This window comes from Brachyhypopomus gauderio, chromosome 9 (assembly GCF_052324685.1).
Source record: "Brachyhypopomus gauderio isolate BG-103 chromosome 9, BGAUD_0.2, whole genome shotgun sequence".
Lineage (NCBI taxonomy): Eukaryota > Metazoa > Chordata > Actinopteri > Gymnotiformes > Hypopomidae > Brachyhypopomus > Brachyhypopomus gauderio.
Window position 1 is genome coordinate 10,348,549 of NC_135219.1, and position 20,162 is coordinate 10,368,710.

Here is a 20,162-nt window from a genome sequence, read left to right on the forward strand (position 1 = left end):
GCTGACTAGTTACGAACGAAATGGCGTGTTGTAGTCGTCATACCCGCTGCCGGTAAGCGGGTTGCACTTCGTACTAGTTGTACTGATGCATTTCCGCTTTCATCATCAGATATTTCTTAGATTGAATGTGTTATTCTATTTTCTTATAAAGACGAGTTATAAAAATTATATAAAAAATGGATGATTAGATGAAACAAGATGATTATTATATATGCCTACAGGTGTCGTCTATATGTCATTGTGACAACAGTACGAATACAGGATCATTAATAGTGATTGTGTAAATTCATGGCTCACCAATATACGGCCATTAAAAATTAATGTACAACATTTGCCAGATTGTATCATGAGTTGTGCTGTAATTTTAATTCTTTACCTACAGGAACTGCTTGAAACTGAACTTTAAAAGTAGAACTAACAGCAAATGACACTACAGTCTGTACCTGCCGTAGTGAGTAATAAAGTTAACATCATCTCCAGGTGCCGCCCATGTCTGTGTGGAGTGGGACGAAGGTCACAGTAGCCCACACGCCCCATAAAACAGAGAGTGAAGTAAATCTAACATGTTTAACATACTAGGCTATGTGCTAACTTGTACATTTTATGAAAAGTCTTCACAGTTTCATCGTTGATTAGCAAAGAGAGAGAAGGTTGTGTGTGTGTGTGTGTGTGTGTGTGTGTGTGTGTGTGTGTGTGTGTGTGTGTGTGTGTGTGTGTTATTTCTGATGTTCTTTTATTGATTGTAAAAAGTATTTCTGCACTGCAGTGTGGAAGACAGCACCCTGTGTTTGGAATGAAAAGTTTTGCCTATGGTTTTTACCTTCTTGTTTTTCCACAAAAAATATTTTAAAGTTTGAAAAAAATGTCTTATTAAATTTTACGCACTAATTCAAGATTAAATATATCTTGATCAAAATATAACAATTTGTCTTTTGTAAAATATGAAATTAGTCCTTATCTACTGTATATTGATTGGTAATTATTTTATTATGTGGGCTTGGATGAGACACCGCACAACATGCCTCAGTTCCTCTTGTATTACTGCGGATAGAGAGCTTCTCTTCACGAGGGAAAACCTGGTGCATTGTTGAGAAAAATACTTACCAGGTTCACAGGGTAATTTTTCATGTTCATACAAGCACCCAGCAGCAGTTTCTGTCTCCTGATTGCCAAATTGAAGTTCACAACATTCCGTTCAGTATTATCACCTTTTGCTTATATAGTGGTTGCTTTATTTTATTGCTTTGAATGGAAATGGATGTGTAGAATGTGAATTTACATAAAGTGCAGCTGACTGAGTTGCTCAGAAAAGTTTGATATTAAGTTTTATATGAGGATGAATCTTGGAGAAGGCTATATTTAAGCAGCAAAGCTAATATTTGCATAATAATTGTTCACTTTAAATATTTATATCAGTGTTAAAAGTTATTACCATAGTAAAGCTTTAATGTTGTCCAGCCAGAGCTGTGCCTTGCAACTGTGTGGCATGTGACACCACAGACCAGAACATTCTGTTAGACTGGTAAGATGATAATGCACTGAAACACCTCCCACTTCTTGTGGTGACTCCACTTCCTGTGGTGACTTTGAAGTGAGTGACTCCGTTGTCTTATTTAGAAGTACAAGTTGAGAAGTTCACGTTACAACAGTACCTTATTGGATTTTTAAATGGATTTTGTTGTAACATTAATTTTTATGTCTCACATTTGAACATACAAACAAATGTAATTCACAGAAACAAACAAGAATCAGAACAATGTAGTGCCACATTTAGAGAAAGCTAGTGCAGTAACACCACCAACATTTGAGGTTTTACTATCTTTGGAGTGTTTAAACTACTACCACATGTGAAAGACCAGATAGTCCAGTTTTCAGTTTGTTTATCTGGGTGTTTGCTATCTGAGGGGGGAGGGGTTGAACGAGCGATAAATTATCATTGGTCAGTTCATTTGTCACCGTATAGGCGAATGAGAAGTTTGTAGGCATATACAGGGTGTATGACACTTTAGTGGTGAATTTAATGGATTGGAATTTCTGGTTTTGGCTTGTTGAAAGAGCTATCCTAACATCATCTGATGCTGATAAAGATATCCGGAATCCAAATGATACCTCTGTCCATGGACACTCTTCTATGCATTCTGTATGGTGGGGCACCGTGCATTTCTCATTAGCATGTTGTATATCACAATGTCTATATCTAAGGAACTGTACTCCTGTGTTCACAGACCAGTGAGATGTGTTGTCATACCTTGCTGTGCCTTGCCGCTTCAAGCAAAGATTTATTTCCATGACCAAGTGTTTTTTTTTTCTTCTTCTTCAAGCGCCCTGTGTCACATGACCTTGAGGTCAAGATCAAAGGTCACATGCAAATCAATTTCCCCACCAGCGTCTTCCCCATTAACACCCCCGAGCTATTCAACGCCACACTGCTGAGGGACCCCGAGAACATGGGTCACCACCACCACCACTCAATCATAGCTCTGTATCTTGGCACCTGGGAAGTATCTTTTGATTGTACGTGAAGATGCAGACAGACTGTAGAAATTCTGTATAAGTTAGCTTCTCCATGTTCCATCTGTTTACATACACCTCAGAGTACTTTCCAGTGGTGTTGGTTATTCCCCCACGGCACTAAGAGCTTCTCCTTCTGAATAAGGACTTCAGAAGTTCCTCCAGGCTTCATGTTTGTGAAAGGGGCACAACACGCAGTTATGGCACAGAGTTCTGAAACGTTCATATCCACACTTGTCTGCCCTCCACCAGTCTCACAGAGCTGCACGCACACTTCTCCATATGGATAGATATGATACTAATACTCCAGCTCCTAACCTCCTGTTGGAGGGCAGCGTCTCCTGAATATTAACCCTGTGATATTTCCCCTCATGTTTTTCTATGCATTTCACCCGTGCCTTGTTAGTGTCACCCTTACATCTAAATCCTAACTCCCTCTGTGAAGTCTTGCCAATTGGTAAGTTTAAGAATTGAAAGGTATGAAAAATATGTGACTCTGTGGCACACAGCTGTACCCAGAAGTGAGTAGAATTCCATATAAAGCACTTCTTCTACTTTCAGATGTAACGTCTTACCTTCGTGTTGAATGGAAGAAACGTTTGACATTTCAAGTGTGATCTCTTCAGTGAAGACGGGCACATCCAGACCCTTCCAGTGAGTCAGGTTTATGTTGCTTAAAGCAACTTGCTGATGTGGGGTCATAAGTAACAAGGTCTGGAAGTTTGAATGAAATTTTTGAATGAAAGCTTATCCACACTGACTTGCATCTCGATGGCTTTTTTGAACCAAAATTCAGCTTCCGTTCACAACAGCAATTATGCACATACTTTCCTATGTGTATTACAAATGTCTGAACTATGATGGGATATTTCACTACGTTTACATATAAAAATGAAATGAGACACAGATAGATACATAGATACATAGATATATGCTTTTAAAAATAACCTTTTAAAATAAAACAGGAAATACAGGATAAACATCAAATGAAAATAATAAAATCAAGAAGCAGTTGCAAGTGCTAATACAGGGGCGGGGCTGATGTGGTGGACACCTCAGGGGGGAGGGGCCTTGATCTGAGGGCCCACCCCCCAGGAGGGGAACATAATGAAAAAAAACAAAATACACATTTTAAAAGGGCCTCCACCCTGCCTTGAATTTTTTGCTACACCACTGAGTGTACCTGACGCCCTCCTACACTGATGAAGCAAACGTCCTGGCGCTAGCATAAGTGTTGGGAAGACAAAGATGAGGAAGACCTCTGGCTCGACACGATCTGTATGCACAGTGGAATCAGTGGAAAACAAAACAATGTTTAGTTAGAGATTGTAAAGTACTTACCTGTGATTGTTACTTATGATTATGGAAGAGGTTTGTAAGGCAAAATAATGAAAAATCTGATAACTGATTTTTGCATGTTGCATGTTAATCACTTTGATGAGTGTTAGAAATTTTAATTATAATAATTAGAAAAGCCACTTTATTCCACAGTGGGAACTAGCCTGCAGGTGCCTTAATGGTTCTGCTCTGTGCACCTTCTGAAGTGTTGTGTGTATTTCTTGCATTTAAGCTGTTACGCTGTAATGTGAACCCTGAGTAGGGAGGCATACCCAGAGGTAGTGACTGCGTTACCGAAAACAAGTTACAACACTAGCTTTTCTCTGCTTTGACATTCTTTGTAAAGAAGCTGATTTGCTTTTGAAGTGCATGACGGCCTCTCTACACTACAGCGCTTTCCAGCTTCTGTGCGTGTTCCCTATCAAACGCCACTAAGCACCATTCAGAGTGGCTGTAGGACACACGTCTGCGTTGCTGCATGGGTCTTGATTACCAGCTAGGAAATGATACGTTCTTAAAATTTGTTTGGACAGTAAAGAAGAGGCAGGCGGTCAGGTGCAGGGTGTAGTGTTCTGAGTCTGATTAACCAATTAAGCATCTCAGTACTAACACATGGTCTCACTGAGGACTGAAAGTGAAGAGGGAGAGAGGGAGGGAGAGAGAGAGAGAGAGAGAAGTGAAGGAATAGTATAGGAACAGTATAGAGGGGAGTGGTAGAGGGAACCTATAGAAATATTTCAGCACCTGTGGGTGTGTCTAGTGCAAGTGTCTGTAGTAAGCCCAACTGTAAGATGGTCAGCATCTCTTCCACTGACTAACAGGCAAACAACCAGATCTGATCAAGCAAACAACCAGGTCTGATCAGCAAGGACAGGTTAAAGGACAGAAGAGTGGATAGACGTGTCGCGTCTGCTGCCTGCAAGGGGTCATGACCGTCCAGCTGGAGAGACTGTGTCTGATTCTGCTGCTGTGCGTGACTGTGGTAGGTGGCAATACTCAATTTGCTGAAGGATTGTTCTGTATTTCTAAACATATTCAGCATGGTTTGATTTCTTCTCAGTTGACGGGTCATTCGTTTTCATTTCAGAGCTCTTTTTGCTTCGAAAAGAGTGTTTTGTATGAACAGAAAACAGTAAAAATGTTTAATTAATTGTGCAAAATAATCAGAAACCGAATTAGTACATATACTCATATAACTGCAAGTATGTTTTCTTGATATAAAACTGGTTATTGATACGTGCCAATAACAGCTCTACGGGATTTCAATGTAAAACTGCTTTGGTTGTTGGTTGGTTGCTTTTGGTTGTTATTCTTCTGAATACGAGCCTTTCATATGAGCTAATTAGATAACGTATTAGCTAATTAGATAATCTATATGGAGCTAACTTATACAAAGAAGAAAAAGAAAAATAAACAAAATTGTTAGTCACAGATTGCCTGCTGTCGATATTTGCATTTAGCACACAGTGGAAAAAGGCCTAAGGCCCTGTACAACTCATCACATGATACTGTGAAACTTGAACTTGTTTCACAGATACAGTTGTTTCTGGGAGAGCTTTTAAAAAGATCATTCTCCACATTTCTAAATACTGAGAATTTACTTACGCCATTCAGACACCAGTGCTTCATATTGCTAGAATGCCGTCTAATATGTTAATATATTACATGTGTCATACTTTGCAAATACAATTCTTTTCATTTCAATGAATAATAAATGAATAAATAGCATTTATAAAACTTTGCATTTAGGAAACAGAATGCAAGAAGAAGGGAGTACTACTATATTTGTGTAAAACCCTTCAGAGATGTGTGGACCAATGCAGGGTTTAGGGTGTGTTCATGCTTACTAGTAAATATTATAGACAAGCTGTCTATGAAGTCACAGCAGCTAATAAATCACCCATGAGAACATTCAGGAAAGAACTCACTATCTCTTTATGAATTTTATTTATTTTGATTTCTTCTTTTGTATAATATTTAGCCCTCATTAATGGTACATTGGTGTTTTAATAGTACGTAATAGCAGTAAGAATCAGACTTGCATCAGTATATATGGAAGACAGTAGGCAGAATTAAAGGACTAAACTTTATCTACAGTTTACATAAATATCTATATTGTTCAGTATTCTACTCCACAGTGGTCACCATATTTGGTGTGAACGGGTGGGCCGCTAAAATGCTGGCTCGCCTTCGACTGTGTAAACGGGGTGATCTGGATTAACCTAAAGAATTATGCCGCACTAAGGGGCTTTATTGTATATATGTATAATGTTGGCAACATGACAGTCCCCAGTAAGTATCTTTTAACTCTGAAGAAGTTAAATATGAACATGCATATTCACATATGTCTTTTTTCTCATTTCCAAGGCAACAAAAGCTACCGGTGGCACCAGCCGTAAGAAACGTGAATGGATCCTTCCACCAATAAAACTGATGGAGAACGTCGACTACACAAAGAAGCCGTTCATCGCCAAGGTAAGCACACACTGTTCAAGCTTCTGGTTGAATTTTACACCTGTGTGCACATATTTCCCCTTTTCCAAGCCATCAGCAGTTGTCTTTTCTGAGGTAATTCGAGGTGTCACAGGCGTGATGAGTGTGAGAGTATGCCTGAGAGAAAAGGCCCGTGGGGAGAGGAGAGGGGAACGAGACCAGCAGGTCCTCACACACACCTGCCACCTGCTCACATGCACTGTAGCTTTGACATTTATGACCTGAAAACCTCACATTTTTACTAGGGATTCAGTTAAATTATTGAGGTATTATTCCAGATGTGATCACTTCAAGATAAGGCAATGAAAATTTTTCTAATACTGCAAGCCGGAGTTGGCAGTTTGCAGGACCATAGACAAGAGTGTCCTCTCTGGTACATGTCTCTATGGAACATGTCTCTATCGTTTATGTCTCTATGGTAGGTGGCAATACTCAACTTGCTGAAGGATTGTTCTGTATTTCTAAACATATTCAGCATGGTTTGATTTCTTCTCAGTTGACGGGTCATTCGTTTTCATTTCAGAGCTCTTTTTGCTTCGAAAAGAGTGTTTTGTATGAACAGAAAATAGTAAAAATGTTTAATCAATTGTGAAAAATAATCAGAAACCGAATTAGTACATATACTCATATAACTGCAAGTATGTTTTCTTGATATAAAACTGGTTATTGATAGGGATTCAGTTAAATTATTGAGGTATTACTCCAGATGTGATCACTTCAAGATAAGGCAATGTTGGCAGTTTGCAGGACCATAGACAAGAGTGTCCTCTCTGGTACATGTCTCTATGGAGCATGTCTCTATTGTTTATGTCTCTATGGAACATGTCTCTATAGAACATGTCTCTATGGTATATGTCTCTATGGTACATGTCTCTATAGATCAGGGGTGGCCAACCCGCGGCTCGCGAGCTGCATGCGGCTCTTTGCCTGGTTTCGTGCGGCTCCCCAGCCGGTCCGCGGGCTCACCTGCACTAACGGGGCACACACTGCTACATTTTCGTGGTGCGCGGTTTGTTTACAAGCCTAGCGAGCCGCTAATACTTTTAAAATCGCCGTAGTGGAAAACACGCATTTGACTGTCTTCACAGCTAATAAACACCCCCCCCCCCCCCGCTCAACAACTTACACTCCCCCCCCCCCCCACTCGACAACTTACACTCGCCGCCACCCCCCCCCCCCCCCCCCCCCCGCTCGACAACTTACACTCGCCAATGCATGATGTGGCTCTTTGCCGTTACACAGTACAAAAAATGGCTCTAGGTCTCTGGCGGGTTGGCCACCCCTGCTATAGATCATGTCTCCATGAAATATGTCTCTATAGATCATGTCTCTGTGGATTATGTCTTTATGGAATATGTCTCTATAGATCATGTCTCTATAGAACAGGGTTGCTCACAACTTTTCAGCTTGCGAGCTACTTATAAGATGACCAAGTCAAAATGATTTTAGCGGTGTGTGTATCTATGGGGGGTGTTTGGGGGTGGGGGGGGGTGATGATGTGTGTCGATCGTTGACCGATGGGGGGTTGGCGTGTGTCAAACCCTAGACGTCAGATTGGCTACCATGTATGTCAATCAAAATACAACTGTCAGTGCAAATGGACGATAGCCTGTCATTCATCCATTACTTTTTAATGTCATGCGATGTCTCTATGGCACATGTCTCTATGGTATATGTCTCTATGGCACATGTCTCTATGGTACATGTCTCTATACATCATGTCTCTATAGATCATGTCTCTATAGAACATGTCTCTATAGAACATGTCTCCATGGTATATGTCTCTATGGCACATGTCTCTATGGTGTATGTTTCTATAGATCATGTCTCTATGGTGTATGTTTCTATAGATCATGTCTCTAGATCAAGTCTCTATGGTACATGTCTCTATAGATCATGTCTCTATGGTACATGTCTCTATGACTAATGCCTAATGACTGTCAGAACTTTAATGTTATAATAACATTTCTGGGACTTCAAAATTAGAAAGAAAAAAGATCTCTTTCCCAACAGTGTGTTAATTCAGCAATGTCTTCATGGTTTCCAGATCCGGTCTGATAGAGACAGTGAAAACCGTGCACTGGAATACTTCCTGACAGGACACGGAGCAGACAAGGAACCCTACAACCTCTTTGTTGTCAACCCCAAAAGTGGCTTTGTTAGAGTCACTGGAATGCTGGACAGAGAAGAAATATCCCAGTATAATGTGAGTCTAATGGGCAGTTTCACTTATTTCACTTATTGCATGCATTGCCATGCAAGGATGATACTCTGTTGTTGTTTTAAGCCTTTGAGAAAGGAGTATTAGGATTGCTTTTAATTGACAGAAAGATGCTTTTGACCATCGTTTCCAACAGTGTGTGCTAACAGTCTGTAATGTTTCCATGCAGCTGACTGGCAGAGCGAGGTATAAAGACGGCTCAATGGCGGAGGCAGACGTGGATCTGAAGATACAGGTGGAGGATCAGAACGATAATCCACCGATGTTCAAGTTGTTCAAAGGCGCCGTCTCAGAATGCAGCAAAATAGGTAGGCGACATGAATTCTTACCTTGACCCCAGTCTGCAGACCATGGAAGATTATCAACTCCAAGCAAAGGTTAAAGGACACAGCACATGTGCCTCTGTGTTTTAGGCTGAGGGGAAATTCTTTTTTGTCTGGTGTGGCTGCATTCCAACCACAGCTGATTTCACTTATTTTAACTGCAGTCTTCAAATGATCAGTTGGTGCTTGACACGAAAACTTGCCACGCTGCCTCTCTCCACCCATGCTTTAAGGCCCCAAACGCTGGGGTTAGACGTGCCGTCCGAAACCACCCACCCAGTTGTGAAGCATTAGATCACCCCCTGGTGTCTGCATTCAAAAAACTGGAAGAGGTGCATATTATTGCGGTTGTACAACCCAACATGCCATGACACTCCCATTTTCAGTTAACTTTTATTACTACCTTTTGGGTTTTTTCCATTTTTAAAATTGACAGTAAACCAGTAAGAAATTAAACATAAATTAAAATGTTACGTTTTTTTCTTTTGAGGCATTTTTTCGGTTGTGTTTGCTGCTTTGAAATGCAGAATGTTAGGGAAAAATTAGCATTAACACCCGGTGAAGTTGTGGAGGCCTACTGGGCTAGTAACTGTACCAGAGGCAGTTCAGTATGCAGGGCAGAGGGAGCATGTCAAAACCTCCACGTTTGGTTTGACTAGGGGTAATAAACCTGCATGAAATGTCGTTCAATTGTAATTTATTCTTCACAATCATATGGCTCACAACAATATTTTCCCAGTACAGTTGTTTTCAGGCTGTGGCCTGTGGCCCTAAAGTTGACCACAGCGGTACTGCTAGGGGGGCTGTTGGCCAAAAGGTTTTATTTGTTGTTTTTCAAAAACTCCTTCCAATATATGCAGATATTTGAACAAATATAATTTCAGATGTGACATATATAAGTTATCCTTAATTCAGTAGCCTAGTGGGTGGATTTTAGGTTATTAATCAGAAGGTGGGGGGTTGAATACTGGTTCTGTCATGTTGTCTACCCTTTTACAAGCATCATGTTAGTAGCTAATGTGCAGTGTGCTTAAACCTGCTGCACATGACCTGCTTCACAAAAGTTTCAGAAAAAAATATTTTTTCCAAAATGCACTCATAGCGAAATGGTGAACACAAATATTGTGAATGTAGTCATCATAAGCTGGAGGTAATGACATCATAGCAAGTTTATATGTTGATATGTTTACATGACATGCATTTGCATGTCTTGAACAGCCTTACCCATTTCATATGGGATCTACTGGCCCGAGACCCATTCAGTCCCTTTCCAACAACAACTCTGCTCTGAAAAGCACATTCATCAGTATAAGTCTCCACTATAGGAGGCCACGTAGCTCCACTGGAATGCACCAAAGTCATGGCTGTTAAAGTGAACCAGAAAACAATACGACATTCGACACAAAGGCATTTTAGCTTATTCCACTTTTGTAAGGCAGTCTGATTCAGCACTGTGTGACAAAACCCACTAATCTGATGCAAGGCTTGGTCAGCTCAACATACTACTGTGCCAATGTGCCACTGTTTTTTAATTATTATTATTATTATTATTATTATTATTATTGTCCTACTTGCACCAGACTCATTGGATGCATATGCTATTATTATTTCATGAATACATGTCAAGCGGAATACTATTTTGTTTGAATTATTAAAGCATTTATTTTAAAAGCATACATTTATAGCACCACTTTAATGACTAAACATGACTGATGATTAACATTACATTTTTTTAAATGATATAGGAAATCAATGGACTGTTTTAATACGCTATAATGCAATAACGTCTGGAAACCACCAGATGTCACTGTTCTTGTACTATTTTTTAATGCACCCAAAACTTCAAATCTTTTACCTCCACAATCAGAAAGTAGCCTCAGAAGCCTATTGAGGCTTCATTTGACCATCACTACCAGAAAGGGAACCAGCTTCAACTGACCTCAGTTCTTTCTACATTCACCACATAAACACATAGAAGAGAGTGGATGTTAAATCACAGGAACAAAAACTACAGAGAACAAAGATTGTTGCTGTGTGTGAAATGCCACAAGGTCTGCTGTAAATAACAGAGTGAAATAGACTAGTCTAATAATAATCTATTCTAATAATACACGACCACAAACTGACTGTACTAAGAACACCTATGGAGAAGACCTAAGAACACCTATGTTGGGGTCTGTTCATAGGGGTCTGAGTTTGGCTGACATGTTCACATATGCAAAACAAGCCATGACTCAAACTCTGTAATGTCCCAATTGTGCAAACGCCCTAAGGCCATGCTCGAAAACATTCTGTACTTCATCATATTGCCAAACTAGACATGTAAGATTCAGTTGACTGCAGTTGAGTTAGCCCCGCCCTACCAGAAGGCCATGATTGGATGCTTTGATTAAATACAGGGAACCCCCGAGAACATGCATCACATTCATGTGTGCACAGAATGAGGAAAACTATTAGGTCTTCTTCATTACACTCCATTTTTATTTTAATATGGCACACAAATATTTTGTTTATGAAAAGCAATATAATCATCATGATTGTTTTTCAGTGCATGTGCAAATATGACAGTGGTGTAGATTCTTGTGGGTGTACTTGACACCACCCTAATCTGAATCTTTGCAGTAGCCCCTAGGCACTGGTTTGTTTTTGAGTTCCTCACTGATTCTCCTCTGTAAAACAGTAGTGGAAAATTGGGTTGCCTGTTAATCTTCTCCTCTGTGTAATATTAAATTCAACTCAATTCAGTTCAAACCTTACTGTCATACCCATACAGGGCATTTTAATGAAACACTGTCAGGCTATTGGCAAGTACAGTGCTGTAGCCTTTTGTACAGGCTCCCAGTAGTGTATGCTAAAATTGTCCATTGAACGAATAGTGTTCAATTCATTGTCAAGTACATTGTCCAATATTGTGCAGTACAGCTCCGTAGCCTTTTGTACAGGCTCCCAGTAGTGTACGCTAAAATTGTCCATTGAATGGTGTTCAATGGGCAAATCCCATTTCCGATGCCAGAACTGACTTAGCTGATCCCTGATTCAATGGCGAGAATCTCTCCTGTGTCTGGCAAAGAGGCGTTTAAAGCAATGAGGTAGAGGGAGTGGTGACCAATCACTGATTGGCAATCAGTACCCACGCAGCGTAGCTGACAGGAAAGACAGGAGCGCTGAAATAACTGGAACAGTGTCTACAATTCCACTTTCCCTTCACTATGGGCCACATAGCTGCTGTCTAATCCCACCTACTACTGAAAGGTTGTGCAGATCACCAGGTCCACCGCATCTGCTGCTAGCACATGGCGAAAAATCCACATCTGCCCGAGCTCTTTGAAGGTCAAAGGTATCTATCCATGAGCACTTGTAGCTGCACGCCGTGCACTTTCGGGTCTTGGCCAATCTTTGAGAGGTCACGCCATCAGGACAGTGATAAGCTGAACTCAGGCAAGGTGCAACCTCTTTCAACCTCAATGCTCGAATCCCTGGGAACACATATTTGAGTCCAGCAGCATCACGACAGACCCATATAAGATCAGTGTGGTCACCAGTTCATTCACACCTCAGACCAAAGGTCAATCAATCAATCAAAGTTTATTTGTATAGCGCTTTTCACAACACATGTTGTCACAAAGCGCCTTACAGGATTTAAAAGGTTAACAATACTACGGGTCCAGAACCCTAATGAGCAAGCCAAGGGCGACAGTGGCGAGGAAAAACTCCCTAAGATAGTGGGGAATAGGAAGAAACCTCGGGAGAACCAAGACTCAAAAGGGAACCCATCCTCCATTGGGCGGCCCGTTAACACACAGATTACACAAAATACAGACAAATACACAAGTCACACACAAATCACACAATCAGAGTAAGTAAAGGTAAAAATGAAAGTTCTGGGTTATGATATTGTCACTGTAAATGTCTGTTGATGAACGCCAGGCTTTCATTCCGTGTCGGAGCAGCGATGCTGGTATTGTAGGCTCCGACTGCAATGTTACTCTCCAGGTGAACCTCGGAGAAAAGATACGAGATGTAGTAAATATGTAACAGATTAATCAAAGGCCAAACTAAACAGATGAGTCTGCACTTTGCTGAAGCACCACCACTTTTTACAATTGCACCTGTGGTGGGGCCTCCCCCCTCCTCTGCCTGACCTTTGAGGGGTTTTGGTTCCACTAACAGTGTAGGAGGCATTTCAGCAGCAACATGAACCATACAGCAGTGTGTGCATGACCCTGACCCCAGCGTTCCCTTGTGTGAAGACTCTCAGACATAAGCACAGCATCCACAACCAGCCTGCATGTACAGTGTCAAACGAGAGTGCTGCTACAGTGGAAAGGTCAGTTAATGGGGTTGTGTGGTTAGCATCAGAGGGGGGGTGTGGAAACCAGGACAGCAAGACTCTCACTACCTGCGAATGAAACCAAATAGCACCTACAGCTGTGCTCAATTTAGAGAAAAGCTAATTTGCACTACATTTCAAATGTATTTCTTTATTTGGGATTGATAGTCTTCCATACAAAGTCTTTTGAATTACATTAGGTGTGATGAATGATTTATCCTTTATTTAAATGAGAAAACAATTTAAGGTAGATTTGCAAATACCTGTATATGCTGCCACCTTTAAATCAGTAGGCAGCTTTAAATAGTTGGCCATGTCAGTGTTCCACAGCTCCGTTGCACAGCTGAGCATGTTTAATGTTTGATAGCAAAAAATATTAATAATTAATATATAGTATGTCTGACAAAACTACAGGAACTCCTGTCATGCAGATAAGTGCTGACGATGCAGATGAGCAGGGCACAGTCAATTCAAAAATTGCGTACAGTATAGTGAAGCAAACCCCAGAAGGACATGGCTCCATGTTCTCCATCGACAGAAACACGGGGAAGATCTTCGTGAAGCAGCACACCCTGGATAGAGAGGTAGGTAGTGTTGGGGTAGAAAACTGAGATTAAATGAATATTGTGAAGTACTAGGAAAACAAAATGGTACCTACCAAAGCAAAATGTCTAACATAAGTAAACTGTCATCATTCTACAAAAAGACACTGAGATCTCAGAATTGTCTTATTGACTGGGCCCCTGCAGACCCATGACACCTACGTTTTAGAAGTGCAGGGTGTGGACATGGACGGAGCTGCGAGCGGCAACACGGGAACAGGAACAGTCCAGATTCAGATACTGGACATCAATGACAACGTTCCTACTCTAGAAAAAGATGAAGTAAGTAAACTGCTTAAAGCTTCTATGTATATTTTTACATTAACATTAACTACTTTGTATGTAAATACAAATTGATAAGTTGATCACTGGACATACAGAGATGTAAGCAGACCAGGTTTGATTCATTAGATTGATGTAAGACACCTCATTGTCTCTGCATTTCTTGTCTCAGTACACAGGCAACGTGGATGAAAATGCTGTGGATGTGATTGTGATGAGAATCAAAGCTGAGGATAAGGACCTGGAGAATACAGACAACTGGTTGGCCCTCTTTAATATCGTCAAGGGTAATGAAGATGAACTCTTCACTATAAAGACAGACCCTAAAACAAATGAAGGCATTCTAAAGCTAGTAAAGGTATGAATATATACATACACAAGTTCAATTTCAGTTTTAGTTTTTAGTGTGCTCTGTGCTTCATTTCAGTTGTGCAAGTCACATTTCTTGTTTGTTTTTTTTGTTTGTGCTCCTTTGCTCACCCCATGAAGCCTGTGGATTTTGAACTGGTGAAGGAACTCGATCTGGGTTTGGTCATTTCAAATGTAGCTCCGTTTATAAATGGAACTGCACTATCTCTTGGCTTGAGTGTAGACTTAGACAGGCCTCTAGCTCCAGGCGCTGGTGCTGGTGCTGGTGCTGGTGTCGGTGCTGGGGCTGGAGTAGGGGTGGGTGTAGGTGTAGGGGTTGGAGTAGGGGTGGGAGTGGGTGTGGACGCCGGTGTGGATGCTGGTGTAGATGTTGGTGTAGATGCAGGTGTAGATGCAGGGGTGGATGCAGGGGTAGATGTAGGTGCTGGGGTAGATGCAGGGGTTGGTGCAGGGGTTAAACCTGGTGTTAAGCCTGGTGTTAAGCCTGGTGTTAAGCCAGGTGTTAAACCAGGTGTTAAACCTGACACAAAACCAGGTCCCCAGCCAGGGTCTAAGCCTGGTCTTAAACCAGACTCAAAACCACTGGCTCCAGGAGGAAAGAGCTACCCAATCAAAATTGGCGTAAACAACTTACCTGATGGACCAAGTTTTTCACCACCAGTAAAAGACTTGCCAGTATCAGAAAATCCAGAGGAAATCCATGTTCCCATGGTGATTGGGTCCTTCCCTGCTATGGATGGTGATACGGGAGAAACCGCTGAAGATGTCAGGTACATTTTAAGACTGAACATTTGTCCAGGTTTTTTTTTTAATGGAGGTCATTCTACATTAAGTCTTTTGAGTGTCAAATCCATGACATATTCAGTCAGTAGATTATCAATATTTCAAATTTCAAATGCAGGTATGCTAAAGGACATGATCCAGACAACTGGCTGGCCATTGATGAGGAGACTTCTGAAATTAAACTTCTAAAGATTCCAGATCGAGAGTCAAAGTTTCTGGTCAATGGAACTTATTTTGCGAAGATTCTGTGTATGACCAAAGGCAAGAAATCTCAGTAATGCAAACAAATTACATTCAATAACAAGAAAAAATATCAAATAAGTACATAATATAGAAAAAAAAATTTGTTTTTGTTTGTTTGTTTGTTTTAGATGTTCCACCAAAGACAGCTACTGGGACAATAGCTCTAAAGGTGGAAGATACTAATGATAACTGTCCAAAGCTGACCAGTACATATAAGAGTGCCTGTTCTGATACCAGAGAAGTGAACATAAGTGCATTGGATGTGGATGTCCATCCCAATGGAGAACCTTATAAATTTGTTCTGATAAAAGAGGAGACTCGTGGAGACTGGGAAATAGTTCCCATAAATGGTAAAGCAAAAAGAATTACAAGTCACATGCCGTTATATGAATTTTTTCTGCCTAATAATAGATAACAGTAAAGAATATTAGTGTGCGCACAGATTCAAAGAAAAATGTGGCCTATTTTCACATCTTTTTTGACTTCATTTTATTTCTCATTTAAGGAACAACAGTGAGTTTGCACTCCAAGGACCCGCTGTGGCCAGGGTTTTACGAACTGACCATGGAGATCTCAGACATGCAGGGTCTGGCCTGTAAGGACAAACAGAAGCTCCAGGTGGAAGTGTGTACCTGTGAGAAAGGCAGCACCTGCGGTCTCAGAACAGGCAAACAACACGGGAGTGTTTTATCCCGTGTGGGAGTCGCTGCCATAGGTCCACTCATAATGGGCCTGGCCTTGCTCATAAGTGAGTTTACACACGCGTGCGCACACACATTCATCTCCAGTTGTGCGGCTCACCAAGACCACTTCTTACTGGGTGCTTGGAGACTGGTCCGTGTTGCAGTGTGAGGAACAGTGACAGTTCTGTCCTCACATTGATCTTGTGTTTTGTGGGATTTCAGTGGTTCCCCTTCTGTTATTGTCATGCCACTGTGGGGGAGAGAGTGAATTCACTGAGCTGCCTTTTGATGCTAAGGAACACCTGATCTCATACCACACCGAAGGCAAAGGAGAGGACAAGGTATGATCAACATACTGGAACTTCTCAAATGTGTTTTTGACACATTTTAAGCACTCAAAAAAGGGTAAAAAAACATGTGGGTACTGCAAATAACAGGGAGAGTATTTTAGATTGTTTGGAACTGTAAGAGTCTGGCACTCCAAATGTCGGGATTGTGGTGCGGGATTTTCTGACAGTTTCACATCCAACCACTGGTGTTCCATAAGTATTAATATCTCACCATCTGTGAACATTGTTGTGACTGAGAGTCACATGAATGTAATGTGCATGTTCCTGATATACAAGCATGATGAGGTATAAATCATGCAACACTTGATTTGATTAGCAAGCACAAGAAGAACTTACCTAGTACAACAGTGTTTAGAAGTATGTTCATCCTGTTCATGTAAACTTTTTAATATACCTTGTAGCATCATGGACACACATTTTCATATAACCACTGCCATCTTATGGACACAAAACACCAGTGATATCTCAGAGAAAGATTTCCACATTTGCCACATACCACTGAGGTGTTTTGTAATATCACCGATACACTGCGTTCAGTAATGTTTGTGAAGTTTGCTACCTTAACTTGTGCATTCACATTTTGGCAACATGCTTCCCTCTTCATTAGTAATTGGGGATAAAGGTTAAGGCTTTAAACTTTTTCAGACCGAACATCGTTCTTTTTCCTGATCTCACTGCACATTTGCAGGAGATGCCTCTTCTCAGTGCTCCTGTCATGGCAGGCCAACAGCTGGAAGCCTGGAAGACCACTGGTAGCACATTTGAGGAATTTAATGGAAGGTTTACTCATGGCATGCATACATACCAACGCAGCACTCTCTCCGCTGGAAGCAATCGCTATAGCTCAACGAAACGCAAGATGCAAAACTTTTATGAAGGGATATCCCTGCCAGACGATTACCTCCATCTATATTTCTCTCAGGTAGGACATCAAAAACAGGAACGGTCATGTGTATTTTTACATAAAAAACATATTAATGAAATCTTTCTCATCAAAGGTAGACAGAATATAAAATTGAGTTATATAATATCTAATGTTTTTAAACATATCTAAACTTTTAAAAGAGGACCTTAAAAATAAACAATGGTGTCTTCTCTACATTATTCCAAACTTATGTTTATGATAAACACAAGCTGTGTTGCACTGCCCTGATCTCTACTGCTAATGCAATGTTAGCCCTAGCTGACACTTTCCTGATGCTTAACCCTTTAAGCATCAGTACAGGTGTAGGTTAGTCATACAGCTATGTTCTTTCCTACATTTTAAACAATAGAACAAGTAACAAGAATCAACAAGTAAAAAGTCAACACATTCTACAAAATGTTAAATATTTCTTGTAAAAATGTGGGGTGAAACTAAAACAATGGAAATACTTTACTAAATTTCCATTAAATAACTACTTAAAGTACAACAATAATTACGAGTAACACTCTTGTTGCAATTCTAACATATTTCTTACTTTTGTATGTCAGAAGGCGAGCTGTGCTGCTGAGAGTGTTCCTCACAAGGACAGTCTGCTGGTCTACAACTATGAAGGTCAAGATTCACCTGCTGGTTCAGTGGGCTGCCCCAGCCTCCTGGAATCAGACCATGATCTGGAGTTCCTCAGTGACTTGGGCCCAAAATTCATGACTTTAGCTGAGATTTGCAGTCCTCCAAAGCCAATTCCACCACCTACCAAAGTTGAACACATTGTCAAGTCAGTGGATACCAGCATCAAAAACGAGAGCTTTGTCACCCGTAATAAAATTCAAGCCCCAAGACCTCTAACACCTCCACCACAGCAATCTATAGCTGTTACCAAGACAACCAACAATTCAGTCATTACAGACACAATCAACAAATCGGTAATTACTGAAACTACCAACAAATCAGTCATTACTGAAACTACCAACAATTCGGTTATTGCTGAAACTACCAACAAACCAGATCCTCTTCCCATTATGAATACTAGCCAAACACTGCTTGTGCAACATCAACCTCTGTACTATTTGGTGGAACATCAGGTACCAAACACTATGGTTCTTTCTGATAGACATGGACAGGGTTTCTACCTAATCAATGGGCCAACTGGGGCTAATGGTCTGATCCTTGAGGATGGCAGTATAGCACAGGGAACCCTAGATCAACAGGGAATGTACATGGTTGATGATGCTTCTATGCTGCAGGGAGGTTTTGTGTTGGATAACTATGCTAGTCAAACCAGCCAAGGTAGCTTAACGATACCTAACATAGTAGTTATGGGACAGCAAGGCACACAGACTCTCCATGGTGCAGTACTTCAGGACCCCCGTCCAGGTAAAACAGCAGGTAGTAAAAAGGTCATGCAGGAAGTAGTTTCAGGCTCAGGTCCATTAAGTATGTATGGTAATGCTAATGAGATAGGAACGACTTGATCTCTTTCCTCCAATAAAAACAAGTGTTTTGCATTGCTACATATTTATGGTGCAGTATGGCAACCTGAGTTTGTTTTTGTCATTCTGCTGTGATTATGTAGGGTTTTCTGCACAAATTAATTATTCCATTGTTGATTTTTACCATTCAGGTGGTTATTGGAGTATTACACCATTATGCAGTCTGGAGTTCAGCATTCTAGTGCCTTAAATGTCCTATATAATATCATTAAATTCAGAGGTTATGTAATACTGAGTGTAGGGCATACAAGGGCATTTTTTATGCATTATCTTTAAAATTCTTTCAATGCTCAGTTAACTGAGACATGAATATGGGAGTTGTGTTTCATGAGTGATCGTGCTAACTGTAGTGGAAGTTGTGGGACCCACTACCTCTTGTTAGCAGCTGTTGTGGTGGTGGTCTCTGGTACTGACAGAGCCTTTAGGATCAAATAATGGGGTAAAAGCACATATTTTGTTTTGTTTATTTCATTCATTTTTTTTTTCTGTTCGGCTTTATCTGTCACAAACTCTGAGTTACGTCTAGGGGATTTACTTAAATAACTTTCATTTCTATTCTTTCAAGGTGCTGTAACAAATGTAAATATGATATATATGGTATAATAGAACAATTGCATACTATTGCATAGTAGTACAAATAAGCTTGTAAACACAATTGTTTTGTAATGTTGAATTGTTTTGTAATTTAAATTACATTTTTTAATTCTCCCTCAATTTTCTCCCCCAGTCACAAGACATAACTCATATTCTAAAAGGCTGAAATGTGAAGCATGACATTCATAAACTCTGAAAGCTCTAAATGACCCACTCTGAATTCATTTGCTTTACTGTGGATTAGATTTGTTGATCTCAGTCACAGAATCATTATCATTAAAACATTGCTATATGAAATATAGCATTTTAATTTTCTACCAAAGAGCAGATTAGATTTGTCAGTATATGTTTTGTTTTCAATAAAAAATACCTGTACTAATGCAACTAATGAACTGGCAAAGCAGCCATATGTTCTCAATGTCCTAACACCCCAACGTCCTAACACCCTAAAGCCCTGGGGAGTGTCTAGTCCACAGTGCCAACAGGATCTTAGCCAAACACCACACATTGCTGAATGAAAGGTTTGTGTGATGTTGTGAAATCAGAACAAGAATGAAATCGGATCTTACTGTGAGAGGCTTTGTTCTATGTGATAGTATTCTCACAAAATAAATCTCCACCATTT

At 40.5% G+C, this 20,162-nt stretch overlaps 1 protein-coding gene across 3 annotated transcripts; it reads left to right on the forward strand.

The window, feature by feature from the left end:
• Positions 1-3,717: 3,717 nt before the first annotated feature.
• Positions 3,718-20,123, forward strand: LOC143522963 (desmoglein-2.1-like). Of its 3 annotated transcripts, none has more exons than XM_077016989.1 (15): positions 3,718-3,789; positions 4,671-4,831; positions 6,217-6,324; positions 8,390-8,548; positions 8,733-8,871; positions 13,631-13,800; positions 13,966-14,100; positions 14,273-14,458; positions 14,590-15,239; positions 15,371-15,513; positions 15,624-15,845; positions 16,001-16,243; positions 16,401-16,519; positions 17,217-17,450; positions 18,002-20,123. In XM_077016989.1, the coding sequence occupies exons 2-15, from the start codon at positions 4,778-4,780 to the stop codon at positions 18,923-18,925; spliced, it is 3,486 nt and encodes a 1,161-aa protein (XP_076873104.1). In that variant the 5' UTR covers positions 3,718-3,789; positions 4,671-4,777; the 3' UTR covers positions 18,926-20,123. The 3 variants fall into 3 exon arrangements, with proteins under 3 accessions (XP_076873104.1, XP_076873103.1, XP_076873105.1); XM_077016988.1 differs by having other exon boundaries at positions 3,724-3,882; XM_077016990.1 differs by lacking the exon at positions 3,718-3,789 and having other exon boundaries at positions 4,646-4,831.
• Positions 20,124-20,162: the final 39 nt, after the last annotated feature.